The sequence below is a fragment of the Schistocerca gregaria genome, chromosome 6, assembly GCF_023897955.1.
Source record: "Schistocerca gregaria isolate iqSchGreg1 chromosome 6, iqSchGreg1.2, whole genome shotgun sequence".
In the NCBI taxonomy this organism is placed as follows: domain Eukaryota; kingdom Metazoa; phylum Arthropoda; class Insecta; order Orthoptera; family Acrididae; genus Schistocerca; species Schistocerca gregaria.
The window spans coordinates 521,611,961-521,630,953 of NC_064925.1; the positions used below are offsets into that span (position 1 = coordinate 521,611,961).

Genomic DNA, 18,993 nt, shown 5'->3' on the forward strand with positions numbered 1-18,993 from the left:
TGCAATAGTCAAACATCAACAGGGATGAATGTGCAGGTGGGTTGTCATGATGCAAGAGCCATGAATTGGCTTGCCACATTTCAGACCGTATCCCTCTCACATTTTCTCAAAGGCGTTACAGCACGTCCCAATAGTTCCATCGATTAACAGTTTCTCCTTGTGGCATGAATTTATGATAAACCAATCCTTCAGAGTCAAAGAAAACTATCAGCATGGCTTTGACAATTGACCTGACTTGACAAGCTTAATTTGATATTGGAGAGCCTTTCCTGACCCATTGTGAAGATGGAACCTTGGTCTCAACATCATAACTGTAGACTCACCAGTTATGATTCTCATAAGCAACATCTCGTTCTCATTTGCGTGATCAAAAGTCTCTTCACAGATTGCGAGGTGAAGATCTTTCTGGTCTTGACTTATGACCCGTGAGATGAACTTGGCGGCGACATGATGCATTCCAAGATGCTGTGTCAGGTTTTCATGACATGATCCATCTGAAATGTTATATTTGTCTGCAGGCTCTCAGACAGTCATTCTTTGATTGGAAAGCACAATTTTGTTGACATTCCTGAATGAGCATCATCAGTAGATGTCAAAGCGTGTCCTGAACGAGGTTCTTCGTTAACTTCTGTCTGGCCATTTTTAAACCATGTGAACTGTTTCGTAACACCAAGTACAGCTTAAGCACTCATCACCATGCTTCCTGCATCACTTGGTGTGTGTCTGTAATGGTTTCTTCAGTTAATGCAAAATTTATTTATTTAGTTTACTTTATTCAAAAAGTATTGTTACTGGTTTCAAATTGATACAATTAAAAAAAGAAGGCTCTTGTGCAACCAATGTAACTTTACAAAAGCATGAACCAGTAATATGGTATTTTTTTAATAAAGTAACTTAAAAGCAATTTGTGGCTAGTTGTTACTGCACACCATCAACAATTTGTTTCACATAATAGCCACAGTCTCCATCACATCTTGATTTCACAAAATTGTATCAAAGTCATTTAACATGAAAGAATGTTAAGTTTCATGATTCCTATTTTACTCTTAAGAAGTGCTTTCCTCCTCGACTTCTATGCATCTCTTCCATTAATTGTAGAGTTCTCTTCACTTTAATACTGTCATATTACCTGTGAAGCTGCCACCACTGCTAGCGAAATTTATTGTCATTACTTAGCCAATATCATTTATATACTCCCTTGAGCTCCTCTTCATGTTCCAATGAGATTTTGTGATTAATTGTTTACTAGACCATTAGTTACTATTGTTTATTATAAGGTGTACAACTTTGCTTCCGCCTTTTTTCCCCAACATTTGAGGCTTTAGTGAAACAAATTGGTTACACATGTATCATTCAAAGTATTTTCCATTGCTGGCCACTACTTTCTCCCATTTTTCAGGCAGTGAATGAATCTCGCATCGAAAAAATTGTTCATCTTTTGAAGCAATCCACGAATTGATCCAATTTTTGACTTCTTCATGAGATCAGAAGTGTTGGTGAGCCAGGCCATGCACCATTGATCTAAACAGGTGATACTCAGAGGGAGCAATGTGTGGAGAATACGGCAGGTGGGGTAGGACTTCCCATTTTAATGGTTCCAAGTTCATTTTGACCCTTTTTGCAATGTGGAGTCAAGCGTTGTCATGCTGCTGCAAAATCACTTTATTGTGCTTCTCGCTGTATTGTGGTCATTTGTCTTTTAATGCTCTGCTCAAACACATTAATTGCATTCGATAGTGAGCACCTGTGATTGTTTCGCTTGCTTTTAACAACTTGTAGTACATGACACCGAGCTGGTCCCACCAAATGCAGAGCATGATCTTGGAGCCGTGAATATTTGATTTGGCCGTTGACGTGGAAGCATGACGAGGATATCCCCATGATTTTTTGCTTTTAGTGTTATCGTGATGAACCCGTTTTTCGTCCCCAATCACAATGCGCTGCAGAAATCCCTTCCGTTTTTGCCTCTGAAGCAGCTGTTCACAAAGACACGAACACCATTCAATGTCTCTTGGTTTCAGCTCAAACGGGACGCAAGTTCCTTTTTTCTGAATCATGCCCACAGCTTTAAAATGTTTTGAAATGGCTTGCTGTGTCACTCCCACTAATCATACCAATTCTTCTTGAGTTTGGCGCAAGTCTTCACTCAGCAATGTCTCCAATTCTGCATCTTCAAAAACATTCTCTCTTCCACCACTATGCTGGTCTATGACGTTAAAAATCACCATTCGTGAAGCATTGAAACCACACACGACACTTTCTTTCACTAATAGCGCCCTCGCCATTCGTACTTGAGAGCATTCGATGAGACTCAGCTGCTGTTTTCTTCATATTGAAACAAAACAGTAACACCTCCTGCAAATGATGAGAATAAGGCTCATAAACTGACATTTTCAATCAAGAACGACACAAATTAACTAATGTTTGAATGAGTTTCTGTTGACCAGAGGTCCAAGCTAACTGCCTGATGTCTGCGGTCTGTTTCTTTCGACCACTACTTACCATTGTCGCTACCTATCGGCAAACAGCGGAAGCAGAGTTGGACCCCTTGTAATGTTAGGTTCTTGGGAAGATTTTGAACATGTTTGTTGGGTGAAATAAAAGTGCACTGGCTGTATATGCAGGTGATACAACAGGTCTCCATTTTCATCTGTGGGTCACCTGGAACCAGTTAGTTGCTTACTGTCATCACTGATACCATTCATGGGTAATTTATTCATTTTCATTCCATTTCATCAAAAGCATCATGTCCAAACTACTTCGGGTACCATTTTCGGAGCAGGATATTTTAGCAGTTTTACAATATTTTCAGATCTAGATCTTTATAGCTCCTTGTCTGTGTTCTGTATTGTAAGTCTATCAGAAGTTCAATATCTTTGCAGAATGGAACAGTGCTTGCAGCTCAAAAGCTACTCCGCAAGTAGAAGAGCATGTATCTATCTCCTCCCACCTTCACAATAGGTGTGCCCCTCCGGAATCTTGGTGATCTACACTTCCCCTTCTTCTTCTTCTTCTTCTTCTTCTTCTCCTCTCTGTTTTTTTGACTTTCTCCAACCTATCCTCCCTTCATTTCCAAGGAAGGACATAGCAGCTCCCAAAGCTGGGCTAGTTTCTTTTACTTTTATATGTGTATATTGGCAGTACCAAGAATTTTTTCTTCTGAAGTTAAGTGCTGAACAACAATTCTATGTCATACTTTTTTATGCTATATCACTCCCTGGTGCTGTTGTACCACAGGACTTGCTTTTTTAGCTTAATTCACAATATTCGGCTTCTGAGACTGAAACAATTGTTAGATTGTGCTGAATGAAATATAAGAACTTGTTTAGCAACCATTAATCTGATACACAGTCTACCTGACTTCAGGTTGTAGATGGTTTTCCACACTTGTTTAACCAAAGTAAGATTGGTTCCTGGTTTCCTTCTCAGAAATGTGACAAATAGAAGTTCAAATACAAATTCACAGAATCAAAATTTATATGAATCACAATACCATATTTATTCGAATCTAAGGCGCACCTGAAAAATGAGACTGGAAATAAAGGAGGAAAAAAATATATATAAATAAAATAGAAAGAAACTTCCACTTGGAAAAAATATATTAAAAACAAAGATTCCAAGACTTAAAAATATATTAAAAACAAAGATTCCAAGACTTACCAAGCGGGAAAGTGCCGGCAGACAGACACAATGAACAAAACACACAAACACACGCACAGAATTACTAGCTTTCGCAACCGATGGTTGCTTCTTCAGGAAGGAGAGGGAAAGACGAAAGGATGTGGGTTTTAAGGGAGAGGGTAAGGAGTCATTCCAATCCCGGGAGCGGAAAGACTTCCCTTAGGGGGAAAAAGCACAGATGTACACTCGCGCACACACACACACATATCCATCCGCACATACACAGACACAAGCAGAAATATTTAAAGGCAAAGAGTAAGGCCAGAGATGTCAGTCAAGGCGGAAGTACAGAGGCAAAGAAGTTGTTGAAAGACAGGTGAGGTATGAGCGGCGGCAACTTGAAATTAGCGGAGGTTGAGGCCTGGCGGATATCGAGAAGAGAGGATATACTGAAGGGCGAGTTCCCATCATATCCGGAGTTCGGATAGGTTGGTGTTGGTGGGAAGTATCCAGATAACTCGGACGGTGTAACACTGTACCAAGATGTGCTGGCCGTGCACCAAGGCATGTTTAGCCACAGGGTGATCCTCATTACCAACAAACACTGTCTGCCTGTGTCCATTCATGCGAATGGATGGAGTGTGTGTGTGTGTGTGTGTGTGTGTGTGTGTGTGAGGGTAGCAAGGATGGAGGCATGGTTTTCAGAGGGAAGCCAAAGATATTCTACTGTAGGTGCTGTGCCAGCTTCAAACCAAAGAGGATGCATGCAGAAGTAAAGAGGTATATAGTATAAAGATATAGGATGAAAAGATGCATGAATGGCTAAAGAGGAAAGGGAAAGAGGAGAAGACTGAACAGTAAATGGAAGTGAGATTGTTTAACGTAGGTTCAGTCCAGGGGGATGGCGGGATGAAAGGATGTGTTGGAGTGCAAGTTCCCATCTCCGCAGTTCAAAGGGACTGGTGTTGGGTGGGAGAAGCCAAATGGCACATACAGTGTAGCAGGTTCCTAGGTCCCTATAATTATGCTGGAGGGCATGCCCTTGGTAAAGGGGACCAGGGTCATGTGGTAGTCTTCTCTTTGTGCTTCTCACAGGGAATCTACTTTCCTCTGTCAGCTTCATATTTGCCACATGTATCTGACCCATGGCTTATCCTAATGATGGTGGCCCACATCCTACTACACTGCCCCAATTTGGCTTTCTTACAGTGACAGGTTGCCTCTAGTGCTGGCAGACAATACCAGAGTGGCTGATCTGGTTTTATGTTTTCCCCACAAAGATGATTTCTCCTCCTTTCTGGAAGATAGGGTATGTTGACCTTGTTGGCCGCTTGGGGGATTGGAGGTGTACCTCATCACCTGCTCTGAAACAGAGGAGCCATGGCTGCCGTTGCTTAGTGTTCCGACCTAGCTCCTGTGCTCCCACCTTTTTGATTCTTCTTACTCTTTTACATCTGTTGTTGGTTCTCATCATCATCATTATCATCGTCATTTTCTTTCCTGAGATTTTATCAATTTGTCCACATCACTTTTTTCTTTGTGGTAATGGAGCGTGAGGAATCCGTTGCATCTCGCATCGCTGTAACGTGTCATAAGGGCCTCCAACTGCTTTGTGTGTGGAGTGACTCACCCACCTTCGCCCTCTTAACCCTCTCACTTTTAGTTTCTTCTGTCTCTTGGTTTTATTGATTCTCAGTCACAATTGGGTCCATCAGGATTTGTCTTCTGTGTCCTTCCTCTCAGAGGACTCTTCCTGACTTGATACATAAAGGATGGAGGCGCTGAATATGTCATAGTGTGTGATCTTTTTAACCCCATCAGTCCAATCGTTCTTGACACTCCTCCATTGTCTGTGATCTTACAATAAGAAATTTTTGAATTCTTTCATAAGACAACCACTTAAGATTCTGCACCAGAAAATAAGGATCCACTAGTCCAATGTGGATATAGTTTATTTAACTATTTAACCTCCCCCCTAGAGTGAGGCTTTGATCTCCTTGTATAGCTATTCATTGTAAATTTGTCACCATTGAGCCTTAAAAGGTCTATTCACAACAAATTACAAAAAATCATGTTGCCAGGAATTATCTGATTTGTGTTGTCCTGTACTATTAGATTCTTAACTTTATGGTTGAGGTGTCCCCTGAAAAAATCCGACATCAACATTTTCCCCCTGTTAAGCAAAGAGCCTGGCATTCTGTTCCAAACAACTTTCAACAGATCTAACATCATATCATTTGTCATCCATCCTGTTTCTTGACAGCTAAAGACATGTCATGCAGGCAGTTTTTCTTTCAGTATCATTTTCATATGAAGGCTACACAGCCCCACTGTATTTGTGGCCTTCTCATTGCCAGAATTTCTTGTAGGCCAATTTTAATGCCCTTCACATCAACAGTAATATTTGACGGCATATCAAAATAAACAGGCACATTATTTGTTGTTATTCATATGGTGTAGCAAATAGTCAGTCTGTTTCATGAGATTGATTATATGATGCTGGTAAGGAAGTAGTTTTTCATCAAATGCTGCGAGATGTGGAGCCAATTTTGTTCTATATCATAATGTAAGCGTCTCCCCCTTTGTCACACACACACACACACACACACACACGCTAATACTTACTTCTATTTGAATTATATGACACATGGAATTTGAAAATTTCTGTTTACCTCTAGCACCCTCATTTGGGTAATTTTTAAGTAACCAAGAAGTCTTCATTGTATTTCTCTTGCACATACTGAACAAGCTGCTGCTCCAGTTCATCAAACCGTTTCTGCTTTGGTCCCTGGAAAGTTTGGCTTGTAAAAATGACTTTCTTTACTTTCTAACAATACTATGGAAAGGATAGAATGCTACGCTCCATATAGAGGAGACACTGATTCATGGACAGGCACAACATGAAAACTGCTATACATTTAGGCTTTCTGCCAAAAGGCCTTCTTCTGAAACTGAAAACACACATACATTCACATAAGCTCAACTCAGACACACAGGACCACTGTTTCTAGCCGCTGTCTGTGGACTGCAACTGCACCTGACAGGAGCAAAAATCTAATATGGAGGTGTAGGCATGGAGCATGGAGGAGGACAGATAGCAGGGTTGGGATGGGGATAGGCATAGCGCTGCTTGTGGGGAGCATGTAGAAATGTGATGTGGACAGTGTAGGGCTGCTAGGTGCAGTCGTGAGGTTGGGAAATGAGGTGTTAAAGGAGAAAAGTATAGGAGAAGAAGACTAGTGAATGTGTTGGAAAAATAGAAGCAACTGGGTGGTCCAGCTGTCTCTTGGCCACTGTTTGGTGATGACCATTCATGCGAACAGCTTATTCTTTGTCATAGAAAGCAGTATATTGGTTGCAGCTTAATTTGTAGATCACATGGCTGCTTTCAAGGGCAGCCCAGCCTTTCAATAGGATGGGAGATATCTGTGACCAGAATAGAATAGGTGGTAGTGGGAGGATGCATGGGACAGCTCTTGCATCCAGTACTAATGCAGGGATATTAGCCATGAGGTAAGGTGTTAGGTGCAGGGATGAACAAGGGATGAGCAAGGATATTGCATAGGTTGTGTGGGCAACAGAATACCTCTGTGGGAGTGTTGGGAAGGATACGGGGTACGGTATTCCTCATTTCAGGGCACAATGAGACATAGACGAAACACTGGCAGAGAATGTGATTCAGTTGCTCCGGTTCTGGGTGGTACTGAATCATGGGAGAAGTGCTCCTTTGTGGTCGGATCGTGGATATGTGGGAGGTGGTTGGTGACTGGAGAGGCAGGACATGGGAGATCTGTTTCTGTGTGAGGTTGAGAGAGTAATTTTGGTCTGTGAAGGCCTAAGTGAGACCTTTGGTATATTTGGAGAGAGACTGCTCGTCACTACAAATGTAACAGTCAGAGACAGTGGTTTTTGTGTGTGTGTGTGTGTGTGTGTGTGTGTGTGTGTGTGTGTGTGTGTGTGTGTGTGTGTGTGTGTGTGTCCGTCCGTCCAATTTTAAAACGATTTCAATTCCGTCTGCAGATATATCCAGGCAGACTGCAGTTTAAACATAGTAGATGTTGATAAAAGCCAAGGTTGGCCCTCACATTTGCCCTAATGCTCAGCCAGGCTGTCACTGTTCCCCCTCCAACCCTTCCAAGTTCTTCAAATCAAATCTGCACATGCACTCAGTTGAAAAGCATCATCTGTAAGTGTAAGGGCAACCCCTATACTTATCTGCACATTATATAAAAACATTGATCTCAGCAGATATAGTTTAATCTTAAAATGAAAGACCAACCTGTGTTTTTTAAATTATGATACTGGGCAAAATGTTCGTCTTCTACTCAGGTAAATATATAATGCAGGAAGTTTAGATGGGAAAAAAAGTTTTTAATTTTGGTGAAAAAATGGGTAAGGGAAGGACAGATAGAAGCAAACTGCACAACTGTCATTTAGTCATATGATACTGTGCTTATGATTCTTCTAATTCTTATTGATCAAGTAAAAGAAAGGATCAGTACACTTTTCATTGTTATAGAGAAACAAAACTTGTGTTTCATAACAGGTTTGTATTGACTCCTCACTGCCTTTCAATCCTCATCTGTTCCGTTACTGTGTTCATAGTTAGAATGCCCCCTTGCGGGTCTGGGGGCAAGAATAGGCCCACGGTATTCCTGCCTGTCGTAAGAGGTGACTAAAAGGAGTCTCCAAAGTTTCAGCCTTATGTGATGGTCCCCTCTAGGGTTTGACCTCCATCTTCCTAAATTCTTCTGAAGAGCGAGCCAATTAGGGAAGGGCGCCTTCATGGTGCACTGTATCTGTCGTGCATTGAGATCTTTAGCCGGCTTTCTCGTTGTTGCAATGCTGTCCCACTCGTTTTCCATCTCTTGGGCGAGGATACGTTCCTGGGTGTGATTACCGCACTGCACTGTGCAGTGTTGCTTTTTGCTGCGACAACGACTTTGGAAATTTTTGCACCTAAGATCCAGCACGGTAGCCAGTCCGTTGTGTGGGGTCGCCATGTACCCTGTTGGTTGTAGCCCCCTGACAACACAGGCATCGCTCTATTGATGCCTGTGCCGTTAACTCCCCACGTATGCCAAGGAGTAGATGCCCATCTCAATGGGGCATCAAGACTCCAGGCAATGGCCATCCTGCCAGGTGGCCTTTGCTGTGGCTGGGTGGCACCCATGGCGAGGGCCGTTGGGGTCGGTGGCATCAGTGTGGATGACAAGCAATGAAGTGTGGCACATCTTCTCTTGCTGGTGGCCAGCCACCAGCAGTCTCTAAGCATTCAAAAGCTCACTTTAAGGCTAATGTGTATGACCCAAATCGTTCCCCTCCCTGGCCACACCATGGGAGAAACGAAAGGCTATGAATGACAGCGAAAGGTATTCACCTCAGTATCCCGTCTGTACCAGAGCTGACGGGGAATCCTTTGTGTCCGTGAAGCCTCAGTTCTTTGTAGAACATTTAGAGGACAAGTTCGGGGAGGTGGAGGGCTTGTCCAAAATGCAGTCAGGGTCAGTCTTAAAAAAAAAAGCATCCTCTGCCCAGTCACGAGCCTTGCTCGCTTGTACGAAGCTGGGGGATGTTTCTGTTACTATCACCCCGCATAAAAGCTTAAATATGGTCCAGGGCATTATTTTCCACAGAGATCTTCTTTTACAGTCTGATGACAAGCTGCGCGCCAACTTAGAGCGACGAGGTGTCCATTTCGTCCTGCGCATCCGCCAGGGTCTGAGGGATCGCCAAGTTGCCACCAGTGCCTTCAACTTGGCCTTCGAGGGTGACACATTACCTGAGAACGTCAAGGTGATGGTGTACCGTTGTGATGTCAAGCCATATATCCCTCCCGCGATGTAGTGCTTCAAGTGTTGGAAGTTCGGCCATATGTCTTCCCGCTGTGCTTCCAGCCTTATATGTTGTGATTATGGTCGACCATCCCATCCTGATACTCCACGTACCCCGCCTCCCATCTTTGTCAACTGCGGAGAGCACCATCCACCTTGCTCGCCGGACTGTAAGATTCTACAAAAAGAACGGAAAATAATGGAATACAAGACCTTGGATCGACTGACCTACATTGAGGATAAGGGGAAATTTGAACAACTTCATCCAGTATGCATGACGTCCTCTTATGCCGCCACTGTCACTCCTGCTACGGTTTCCATCGCTGCACCACACACTGTCAGCTCTCAGAGCCAGATGACCACACCTGCCCCCTTGATGGTGGTGTGTGTGTGTGTGGGGGGGGGGGGGCACTTCACTCCCTGTTGTTCCTGCTCCCTCTACTTCAGGAACAACACCCCTCCCCATCGGGGACATCAGTTCCCCCTTCCCAGCTGGAGAAATGTAAGACTTCTTCGGCTCCTCTCGCCAGGAAGGGGTCCCTTGGGGACCTCCCTTCGCAATTTCAGACCAGTGGAAACGCGGATACCCGCAAGTGGCTGAAACAACCACTGGTCGCTGGTCGTAGGGCCTCACGGTTGTCATTTGTCCCTGAGACTGACCCAGGGATGCCCTTCCAGCCTGAACCACCAAAGGCACAGCAAGAGATGCAGAAAAAGAAAAAAGGTTCCCAAGAATCCCGACATTGCGGTGGCACCCGTCCCACCACTTCCTACAAGCTCAGTGTCTGATGACGAGGTCGAGATTCTGGCGTCTGCTGAACACCTGGATCTTGCCGGTCCCTCAGACGCCATGGATGTCACTCTCGCAGGTACTGAATCTGTGGCAGCGAGTGAACAAGCGGCGTAAACTGCCTTCACAGTTCCTTCATGCCTTTCTCAGCCATGGACAATGTCATCCTCGAGTGGAACTGCAGCAGTTTCTTCCACCATCTAGCTGAGCTCCGACATCTTATCAGCCTTCACCCTTTTTTGTGCATTGCTCTTCAGGAAACTTGGGTTTCCAGCAATGCGAACCCCCACCCTCCGTGGCTATCTGGGTTATTATAAGAACCAGGCAGCTTATGAAAGGGGTCTGGTGGCGTCTGCATCTATGTCCTTCACTCTCTTCACAGCGAGTCTGTCCCTCTACAAACACCTTTAGAGGCTGTTGCTGTTCGGGTGAAAATCCTAAGAAATTTTGGTCCTATGTCAAAGCGGTAGGTGGATCAAAACAAAATGTCCAGACACTCTGTGACCAAAATGGTACTGAAACAGAGGATGACAGACTAAAGGCCGAAATACTAAATGTCTTCTTCCAAAGCTGTTTCACAGAGGAAGACTGCACTGTGCTTCCTTCTCTAGATTGTCGCACAGTTGACAAAATGGTAGATATCGAAATAGACGACAGAGGGATAGAGAAACAATTAAAATCGCTCAAAAGAGGAAAGGCCGCTGGTCCTGATGGGATACCAGTTCGATTTTACACAGAGTACACGATTTAATAGAACGCAGCATGTCATTCTCAATGGAGAGAAGTCTTCCGAAGTAAGAGTGATTTTAGGTGTGCCGCAGGGGAGTGTCATAGGACCGTTGCTATTCACAATATACATAAATGACCTGGTCGATGACATCGTAAGTTCACTGAGGCTTTTTGCAGATGATGCTGTGGTGTATCGAGAGGTTGCAACAATGGAAAATTGTACTGAAATGCAGGAGGATCTGCAGCGAATTGACGCATGGTGCACGGAATGGCAATTGAATCTCAATGTAGACAAATGTAATGTGATGTGAATACATAGAAATATAGGTCCCTTATCATTTAGCTACAAAATAGCAGGTCAGCAACTGGAAGCAGTTAATTCCATAAATTATCTGGGAGTACGCATTAGGAGTGATTTAAAATGGAATGATCATATAAAGTTGATCGTCGGTAAAGCAGATGCCAGACTGAGATTCATTGGAAGAATCCTAAGGAAATGCAATCCGACAACAAAGGAAGTAGGTTACAGTACGCTTGTTCGCCCACTGCTTGAATACTGCTCAGCAGTGTGGGATCCGCACCAGATAGGGTTGATAGAAGAGATAGAGAAGATCCAACGGAGAGCAGCGCGCTTCGTTACAGGATCATTTAGTAATCGCGAAAGCGTTACGGAGATGATAGATAAACTCCAGTGGAAGACTCTGCAGGAGAGATGCTCAGTAGCTCGGTACGGGCTTTTGTTAAAGTTTCGAGAACATACCTTCATCGAAGAGTCAAGCAGTATATTGCTCCCTCCTACGTATATCTCACGAAGAGACCATGAGGATAAAATCAGAGAGATTAGAGCCCACACAGAAGCATACCGACAATCCTTCTTTCCACGTACAATACGAGACTGGAATAGAAGGGAGAACCGATAGAGGTACTCAGGGTACCCTCCGCCACACACCGTCAGGTGGCTTGCGGAGTATGGATGTAGATGCAGATGTGGACGCCGCAGGCTGTTACTGTCTGCAATTTGTATCTTCCACTGGATGGTGATGTCCCACAGCATGTTCTCACTGCGCTGATAGCCCAGTTGCCGCCACCTTTCTTGTTACTGGGCGACTTCAACGCCCATAACCCTCTGTGGGGTGGGTCAGTGGCAACAGGTTGAGGCGCTACTGTTGAGCATGTATTGACACAGCTCGACCTTTCCATTTTAAATGATGGTGCATTCACACATTTCAGTGTGACGCATGGCACGTACTCCACCATCGACCTTTCGATCTGCAGCCCTAGCATCATACTGTCTGTCCAATGGAGTGTGCATGACGACCTGTGTGGTAGTGACCACTTTCCAATCGTTCTGTCACTGCCACAGTGTCACTCTTCTGAGAGCACCTGCAGATGGGCTATGAATAAGGGTGACTGGGACATGTTCTTATCCATGGCCGCTGTTGCGTCTCTTTCTAATGAAGCCATTGATGCAGTGGTTCACTCGGTCGCCACCGGCATCGTTACTGCCGCAGAATTTGCCATTCCCCGTTCATCTGGGTCCCCTCGGCAGAGGACTGTGCCTTGGTGGTTGCCTGAGATCGCTGAGATGATTAAAGATCGCCGGCAGGTGCTCCAGCGTCACAAGCAGCATCCATCTTTAGTAAACCTCGTCGCCTTTAAACGGCTCGGTGCGCGGGCCCGCCGCATCATTAGGCAACACAAGCAGGAGTGCTGGGAACGGTATGTCTCCACCATTGGCCTCCATGTCTCTCTCTCTCTCTCACAGGTCTGGGCCAAGATTAGACACCTCTATGGCTATCGGACCCCTGTCAGCGTCCCTGCACTGTCACTGAATGGGGCAATTTGTACTGACTACGACATAATTGGCAACCGCTTAGCAGACCATTTTGCACTCAGTTCCGCATTTGTGAATTTCCCACTGACTTTCTGCTCCATTAAAGAGTGGTTGGAACATCGGAGCCTTTCATTTCACACATGCCATCCTGAATCCTACAATGTCCCATTCACTGAGTGGGAATTCCACAGTGCCCTAGCCGCATGCCCTGATGCAGCTCCCGGGCCAGATTGCATCCACTGTCAGATGCTGAAACACCTTTCCGTGGACTGCCAGCGACGCCTCCTCGACTTTTACAGCCGTATTTGGGTCAAGGGTAAGTTTCTGTCGCAATGGCGGGAAAGCATTATTATCCCCGTTTTGAAACCAGGCAAGAGCCCATTGGAGGTGGACAGCTACTGCCCCATTAGCCTCACCAACATTCTTTGCAAGTTGCTCGAACGCATGGTGAGCCGGCAGTTGAATTGGGTACTTGAGTCTGTGGGCCTACTGGCTCCGTCTCAGGGTGGCTTCCGTAAAGGCCGTTCTGCCGCCGACAATCTGCTGAGCCTGGAGTCAGCCATCCGTACGGCCTTTGCCCGCCATCAGCACCTCATCGCTGTCTTTTTCGACATGCAGAAAGCGTACGATACGACATGGCACCACCACATCCTCTCTACGATTCATGGTTGGGGTGTTAGGGGTCCACTGCAGATTTTCCTACGAAATTTTCTGTCGCATCGTACCTTCCATGTGCAAGTCGCGGCGCCCCATAGTTCCCCCCCGAGTTCAGGAGAACAGGATACCACAGGGATCTGTCCTAAATGTCTGCCTGTTTTTATTTGCAATTAACAGGCTCGCTGCGGCAGTGTGAACGTCTGTCTCAGCTTCTCTGTATGCTGACGACTTCTGCCTCTACTATAGTTCCATTGGCATTGCAGCTGCTGAATGTCAGCTGCAGGGAGGTATCCGCAAGGTGCAGTCTTTGGCTGTAACACATGGCTTCCAGTTCTTGGTTGCTAAGATGTGCGTTATGCATTTCTGCCAGTGACGAACAGTTCACCGTGAGTCGCGGCTTTATCTTGCCGGCGAACTTCTTGCTGTGGTGGAGACACATCGTTTTTTGGGTGTGGTTTTTGATGCCCGGTTGACTTGGCTCCCACATTCGGCAGTTTAAACAGTTGGTGGCATTTTAATGCTCTGCGGTGCTTGAGCCACACCTGCTGGGGTGCCGACTGGACTACCCTCTTACGGCTCTACCGGCCTTAATCCAGTCCCATCTGGATTATGGGAGCCTGGCTTATGGTTCAGCATCCCCATCTGCTTTGCGAATGCTGGACCCAATCCTTCACAGCGGTATCCGACTTACCACTGGTGCTTTCCGGACCAGCCCTGTGGACAGCATACTTGTGGAGGCAGTTGTCCCTCCACTGCGGTTACGACGCCAACATTTACTGGCCACTTATGCTACGCATGTTTGTAGATTGCCCGGGCATCCTAATTATCGTCTTCTGCTCCCACAGTCGGTCGTCCATCTCCCAGAATGTCGGCCCTGGTCGGGTTGTACGATCGCGGTCTGCGTCAGAGAGCTTCTCTCCGGGCTTGGGGTTTTCCCTCTTCCACCTCCTTTCCGGGCCCCTCTGCTTACACCCCCGTAGTGTGTGCTCCGCCCTTTCCTTCGGCTCGAATTGGCAGCAGGCCCGAAGGACTCAGTCCCTCCGGAGGCCTTCTGCTGCCGCATTTATTCCATCCTTGGCACATATCAGGGCTCTGGCATTGTTTACACTGACAGTTTGATGGCTGCTGGTAGTGTCGGTTATGCTCTGCCTCTAGGGGACCATTATGAACAACGTTCATTGCCGTCTGGCTGCAGTGTTTTCACTGCTGAGCTGGTCGCCATCTTTCGTGCCCTAGAGTATATCCGCTCCTGCTCAGGTGAGTCCTCGTTGTCTGTAGCAACTCCCTGAGCAGTTTACAAGCTATCGATCAGTGTTTCCCTCGCTCTTGTCTGGTGATGGCTGTCCAGGAGTCCCTCCATGCTCTTGCCCGATGTGGCCACTCTGTGGTCTTTGTGTGGACCCCAGGCCATGTTGGGATACCCGGCAATAAACATGTAGACTGCCTGGCCAAACAGGCCACCAGTGAATCAACTCTGGAGCTAGGCCTTCCAGAGACTCATTTGCGGGCAGTCTTACGCCGCACAGTTCTCTCGGTTTGGGACACTGAATGGCGCGATCTGACCACACCTAATAAACTCCGTGCTGTCAAGGAGACAATGGCTGTGTGGCGGTCATCCATGCGAGCCATTCGCAGGGACTCAGTCGTCCTTTGTCGGCTCCTTATTGGCCACACCCGACTGACGCACAGTTATTTACTGTGTCGTGAGGTCCCACCTCTTTGTCGTTGTGGGGTGGCCTTGACGGTGATCCACATTTTGTTGTCCTGTCCACTTTTAACTGTGCTCAGGCAGACGGTTTCGCTGCCTGATATGTTCCCTGCCCTTTTGACTGATGACTCTGCTATGTCAGGCTTAGTTTTGCTTTTTATTTGGGCAGGGGGCTTTTATCATTTGCTCTATGTGTTTATTTTGTGTTGAGTCTGGCTTTTGGCCTATGGTTTTAGACTGAGTTTTTAATATGTTTCTCGGTGGTTGGCTTTTCCTTTTTTTCTCTATGGTCGACCAACCACTGTCACACTGTGTGTGATTTTAATTCGTTTTGTCTGGTCTTTGTCTAAGTTTTTCTTGCCCTGTGTCGCCAGTCTTCTTTTCCTTGTTCACTTTTATTCTGTGTAGTTGTTTTTAAGTTTTGGAAAAAGGGACCGATGACCGTAGCAGTCTGGTCCCTTTAATCCCACAAACCAACCAATAGCTAGAATGTATCTCTTAACTCTTTCACTGCTACTGATGTGCTATTTGCATTCCATGCTGAGGCAGCTTATGTTATGGTTGTACGGCTCGCCGAATGCTGGTGCCTGTGGTGAGAGACAGTATTCCAGCTGAAATGAAATACTTATCACCCAATTCTTCAAAAACTGTTAGGTGAAAAAAATTGGTTTTTGCATATCTTACAAAATAATATCTTCACTCAATAAAGAACTGAATTTCTTTTCTTTATCTGTCATACTCTGCTTCAGCAAATTAAGTAAAACATTGTGTGAACTTTGCATACAGTTCATTTTAGCTCATACATTGCAGTGGATGGAATGCCGGTAATGTATCGTGATTTTATTTAAAATTGATAGCAGAATGATTCTTCATTTTGTTCTTGAGTTAATGGGTTTTATATCTGCTGGACAGTTGGGTGCAAAGCACCCTGTTCCATCCATGTGAACATGCCGGCTTGTGTGAAATACATATCTTACAGTATGATATCTTTGCTTGATAAAGGACTGAATTCCTTTTCAGTATGTGCCATAATTACTGTGGTTCATCAAATTAAGTAAAACATTGCACAAAATTTGAACAATTTTGCAGAGGTGTGGTTGAATTTGGCTTGTGCATTGCAGTGAATGAAATACAGATAAGATATTTAAATGTTATTTAAAACTGAAAGAAGAAGGATATCTCAATATCTGAAGGACGGTCACGTGTGGTGTGTCCATTCATATCCTTGCCATTGTGAATCATGTCATCATAGCAAACGTTTATGTTTCATAAAAGAATCAAGATACCAAAACAAGGTGTTTTTGCAAATAATGGGGCAGATGTGTTGTATATTAAATACTCGAAACTTTTTTATTCACTGAGATATGGGAGTAGCTCATCTGCAGCAGTGAGAGATCAGCAGCCCATGACACATTCAGGTGGACATAGCACTGTAGGAAAACCTAAGCGGTACACATATACCAACCCATAATACATGGGGAATGGCGTAGCAGTACGTGTATACATTCCTACAGCAGCGAAAGATAAGTCATGCGTTTTGAATTCCTTTTTCCTCTCTTACATTACATCTCTCTCTGTTGTTTTGATTTTACTGTTGCTATGAGTTGTTCTTGCTGTATTGAACATTTACAAACTACCAATGAAATGTCAGAGATTATTAAATTAATGTTCTTACCTTCAAGCTTCATTGTAAATATCATACCTTTGGGAGGGCAGCATAGAGACATCTACTGTAGGGTTATTTAAAAATGTATGTGGTGTCCTGTTGAAATAATAATCACCCTTAACATGTCTTTATCTCTTTTTTTTTTTTTTACAGAAAACAGCAATGAAGAGAGTAAAACAGAAGATGACAGTGGCAGCTCTTCAGATCATGCTGAACTCAACAGCCGTGAGACTGAACAAAATACCTCTCCTGCTTCACAGAATTCTGTCAAGAACATCAGTAGTCTCCACTGTATTGGTATCTTACCAGGTTTAGGTGTTTACCCTGACTCAAGTGACAGCGAGCAGAGTTCAGACACAGATGCGGAGCTGACTCTATCATCAGGCTATGACCTACTAGGTCGGAAGCTGGCTACAGGTGCTGGAGGTGCAGCTGCACGCAAGGCTGCACAGCAACAGGCCAAAGCTGCTGATGCATCGGGAAGGTGAGCGCTCAGCGCTCGTCATCACAACATTCTGCGAAAGGATTGCCTACACATTCCACCTATGCGTTTCTGCTATGTTAGAGTTGTTGGCTGGTGCATTTGGGAACTGACCTTTTATATGGAATTCTGTGTGAAGCTTGTTTTCCAGCCACTCTTTCATAGTCACAGGAGACATTTCTTAATTGAATGACATATCTTGCAATAGTGCAAAAAAGAGTTTTAGTAAAAATATCCATAACTGTGCTTTCAGGTCGTTCAACTGTGATTTTTAAAGGGACAGATATTTCCCCCCCTTGAAATTTCACATATGTTGAACAATGTGTAATTTGTTGAAGTATTCTAGATGTGGGGGCTTTAGGAATTTATATCCACATATTTTTAGAATTTGCATTGAAAATTCATTTTGGCTGTAGAACAGGTGGGTGGAATGCCACAAAGTTCTGATTTTGGCAGTTGCTTACATCTCATTCTCCTGCCCTTCTTCACATTATCTTACTTTTTACCCATATGTTTTGCATATCTAATCATTGCAAGAAAAAATAAAGTGCTGTATTCTTTCAATTGCTGGACAGAACTTTCAACTTGTGGGAAGGTGCTGAAAGTTGATGGTTGTTCTGATTGCAGTGAGGATGTCGATCCAGGTAGCTATGGCAGCTGCATTGAAGATGATGAATATTTCAGTGAATGAAGACATCATGATCCAATCTGGAGCATTCCACAGCTTCTATCAACAGTAGTAACGGAACATATGAAAGTCAGTTGTTTAATAATGGGTGTATTTTGTTTTATGTGCTTTCAGTATGAGTAGAAATAAAAACTGAGATGCTAATATGTGTGATACGTCTTAGGCAATTGATTCCAACCACTCATTGTTACTGAAATACTAAAAACAAATGCATAAAATGTAAAACTGTCATGTTTTAAAATATTGCAATGCTCATTTAATTGCTTTGTTATGGCTCCAAGCCACGTGTGAACATTAATGTCCAGTGATTGGTTAACACATCCTTGCCCAGGCATATTTGGCTTATGTTGATTTTGTTACAACCAAGGATTAATGTTAAAGTTGTTTCTTTGTGTTTGTCTTTATTTCCTATGTTTTGTAACTGTAACCTGAGTGTTTGTCTTAACAGTATGAAAATGAAATAACTGCATCCAAAAATGCATGTTTGAGGTTGAGTTCAGTTTGTAGGTAGATTTGTTTTGCCTAAGTCATCTGTTGTATGTGTATAGAAGATACTGTGTAATGCATAATCCTTATGACAGGAAACAGCACTTGTACATTCATACACCAGAAAGAGTTGAATAAAAATATAAACGTACAATAAGTTTATTTTTGTTTATATACACTAAATTTGTCACACATTCATGTCAATTAAATGTAAAGTAAAAAACAACTTGTTTTAAATAAGTTAGTTGGATGCTATATTTCTGTCAAATTTTTATGCTAAAATGGAGCATTACATCTACGTCTACATCTACATCTACATTTATACTCCGCAAGCCACCCAACGGTGTGTGGCGGAGGGCACTTTACATGCCACTGTCATTACCTCCCTTTCCTGTTCCAGTCGCGTATGGTTCGCGGGAAGAACGACTGTCTGAAAGCCTCCATGCGCGCAAGAATCTCTCTAATTTTACATTCGTATAAGTAGGGGGAAGCAACATAT

General features: G+C 44.3%; 1 protein-coding gene across 5 annotated transcripts in view; it reads left to right on the forward strand.

Annotated features, from left to right (window-relative positions):
* Positions 1-18,720, forward strand: part of LOC126278007 (PSME3-interacting protein) — a 74,698-nt gene extending 55,978 nt beyond the window's left edge. For 4 of the 5 annotated variants that reach the window (XM_049977707.1, XM_049977706.1, XM_049977705.1 and 1 more), the window contains exons 6-7: positions 16,993-17,323; positions 17,948-18,720. In XM_049977707.1, coding sequence (XP_049833664.1) covers positions 16,993-17,323; positions 17,948-18,011 — 395 coding nt within the window. In that variant the 3' untranslated portion in view covers positions 18,012-18,720. Of the gene's footprint in view, positions 1-16,992 lie in introns of all 5 variants that reach the window. The other variant, XM_049977709.1, reaches the window with a different exon arrangement.
* The last annotated feature ends 273 nt before the right edge of the window (positions 18,721-18,993 follow it).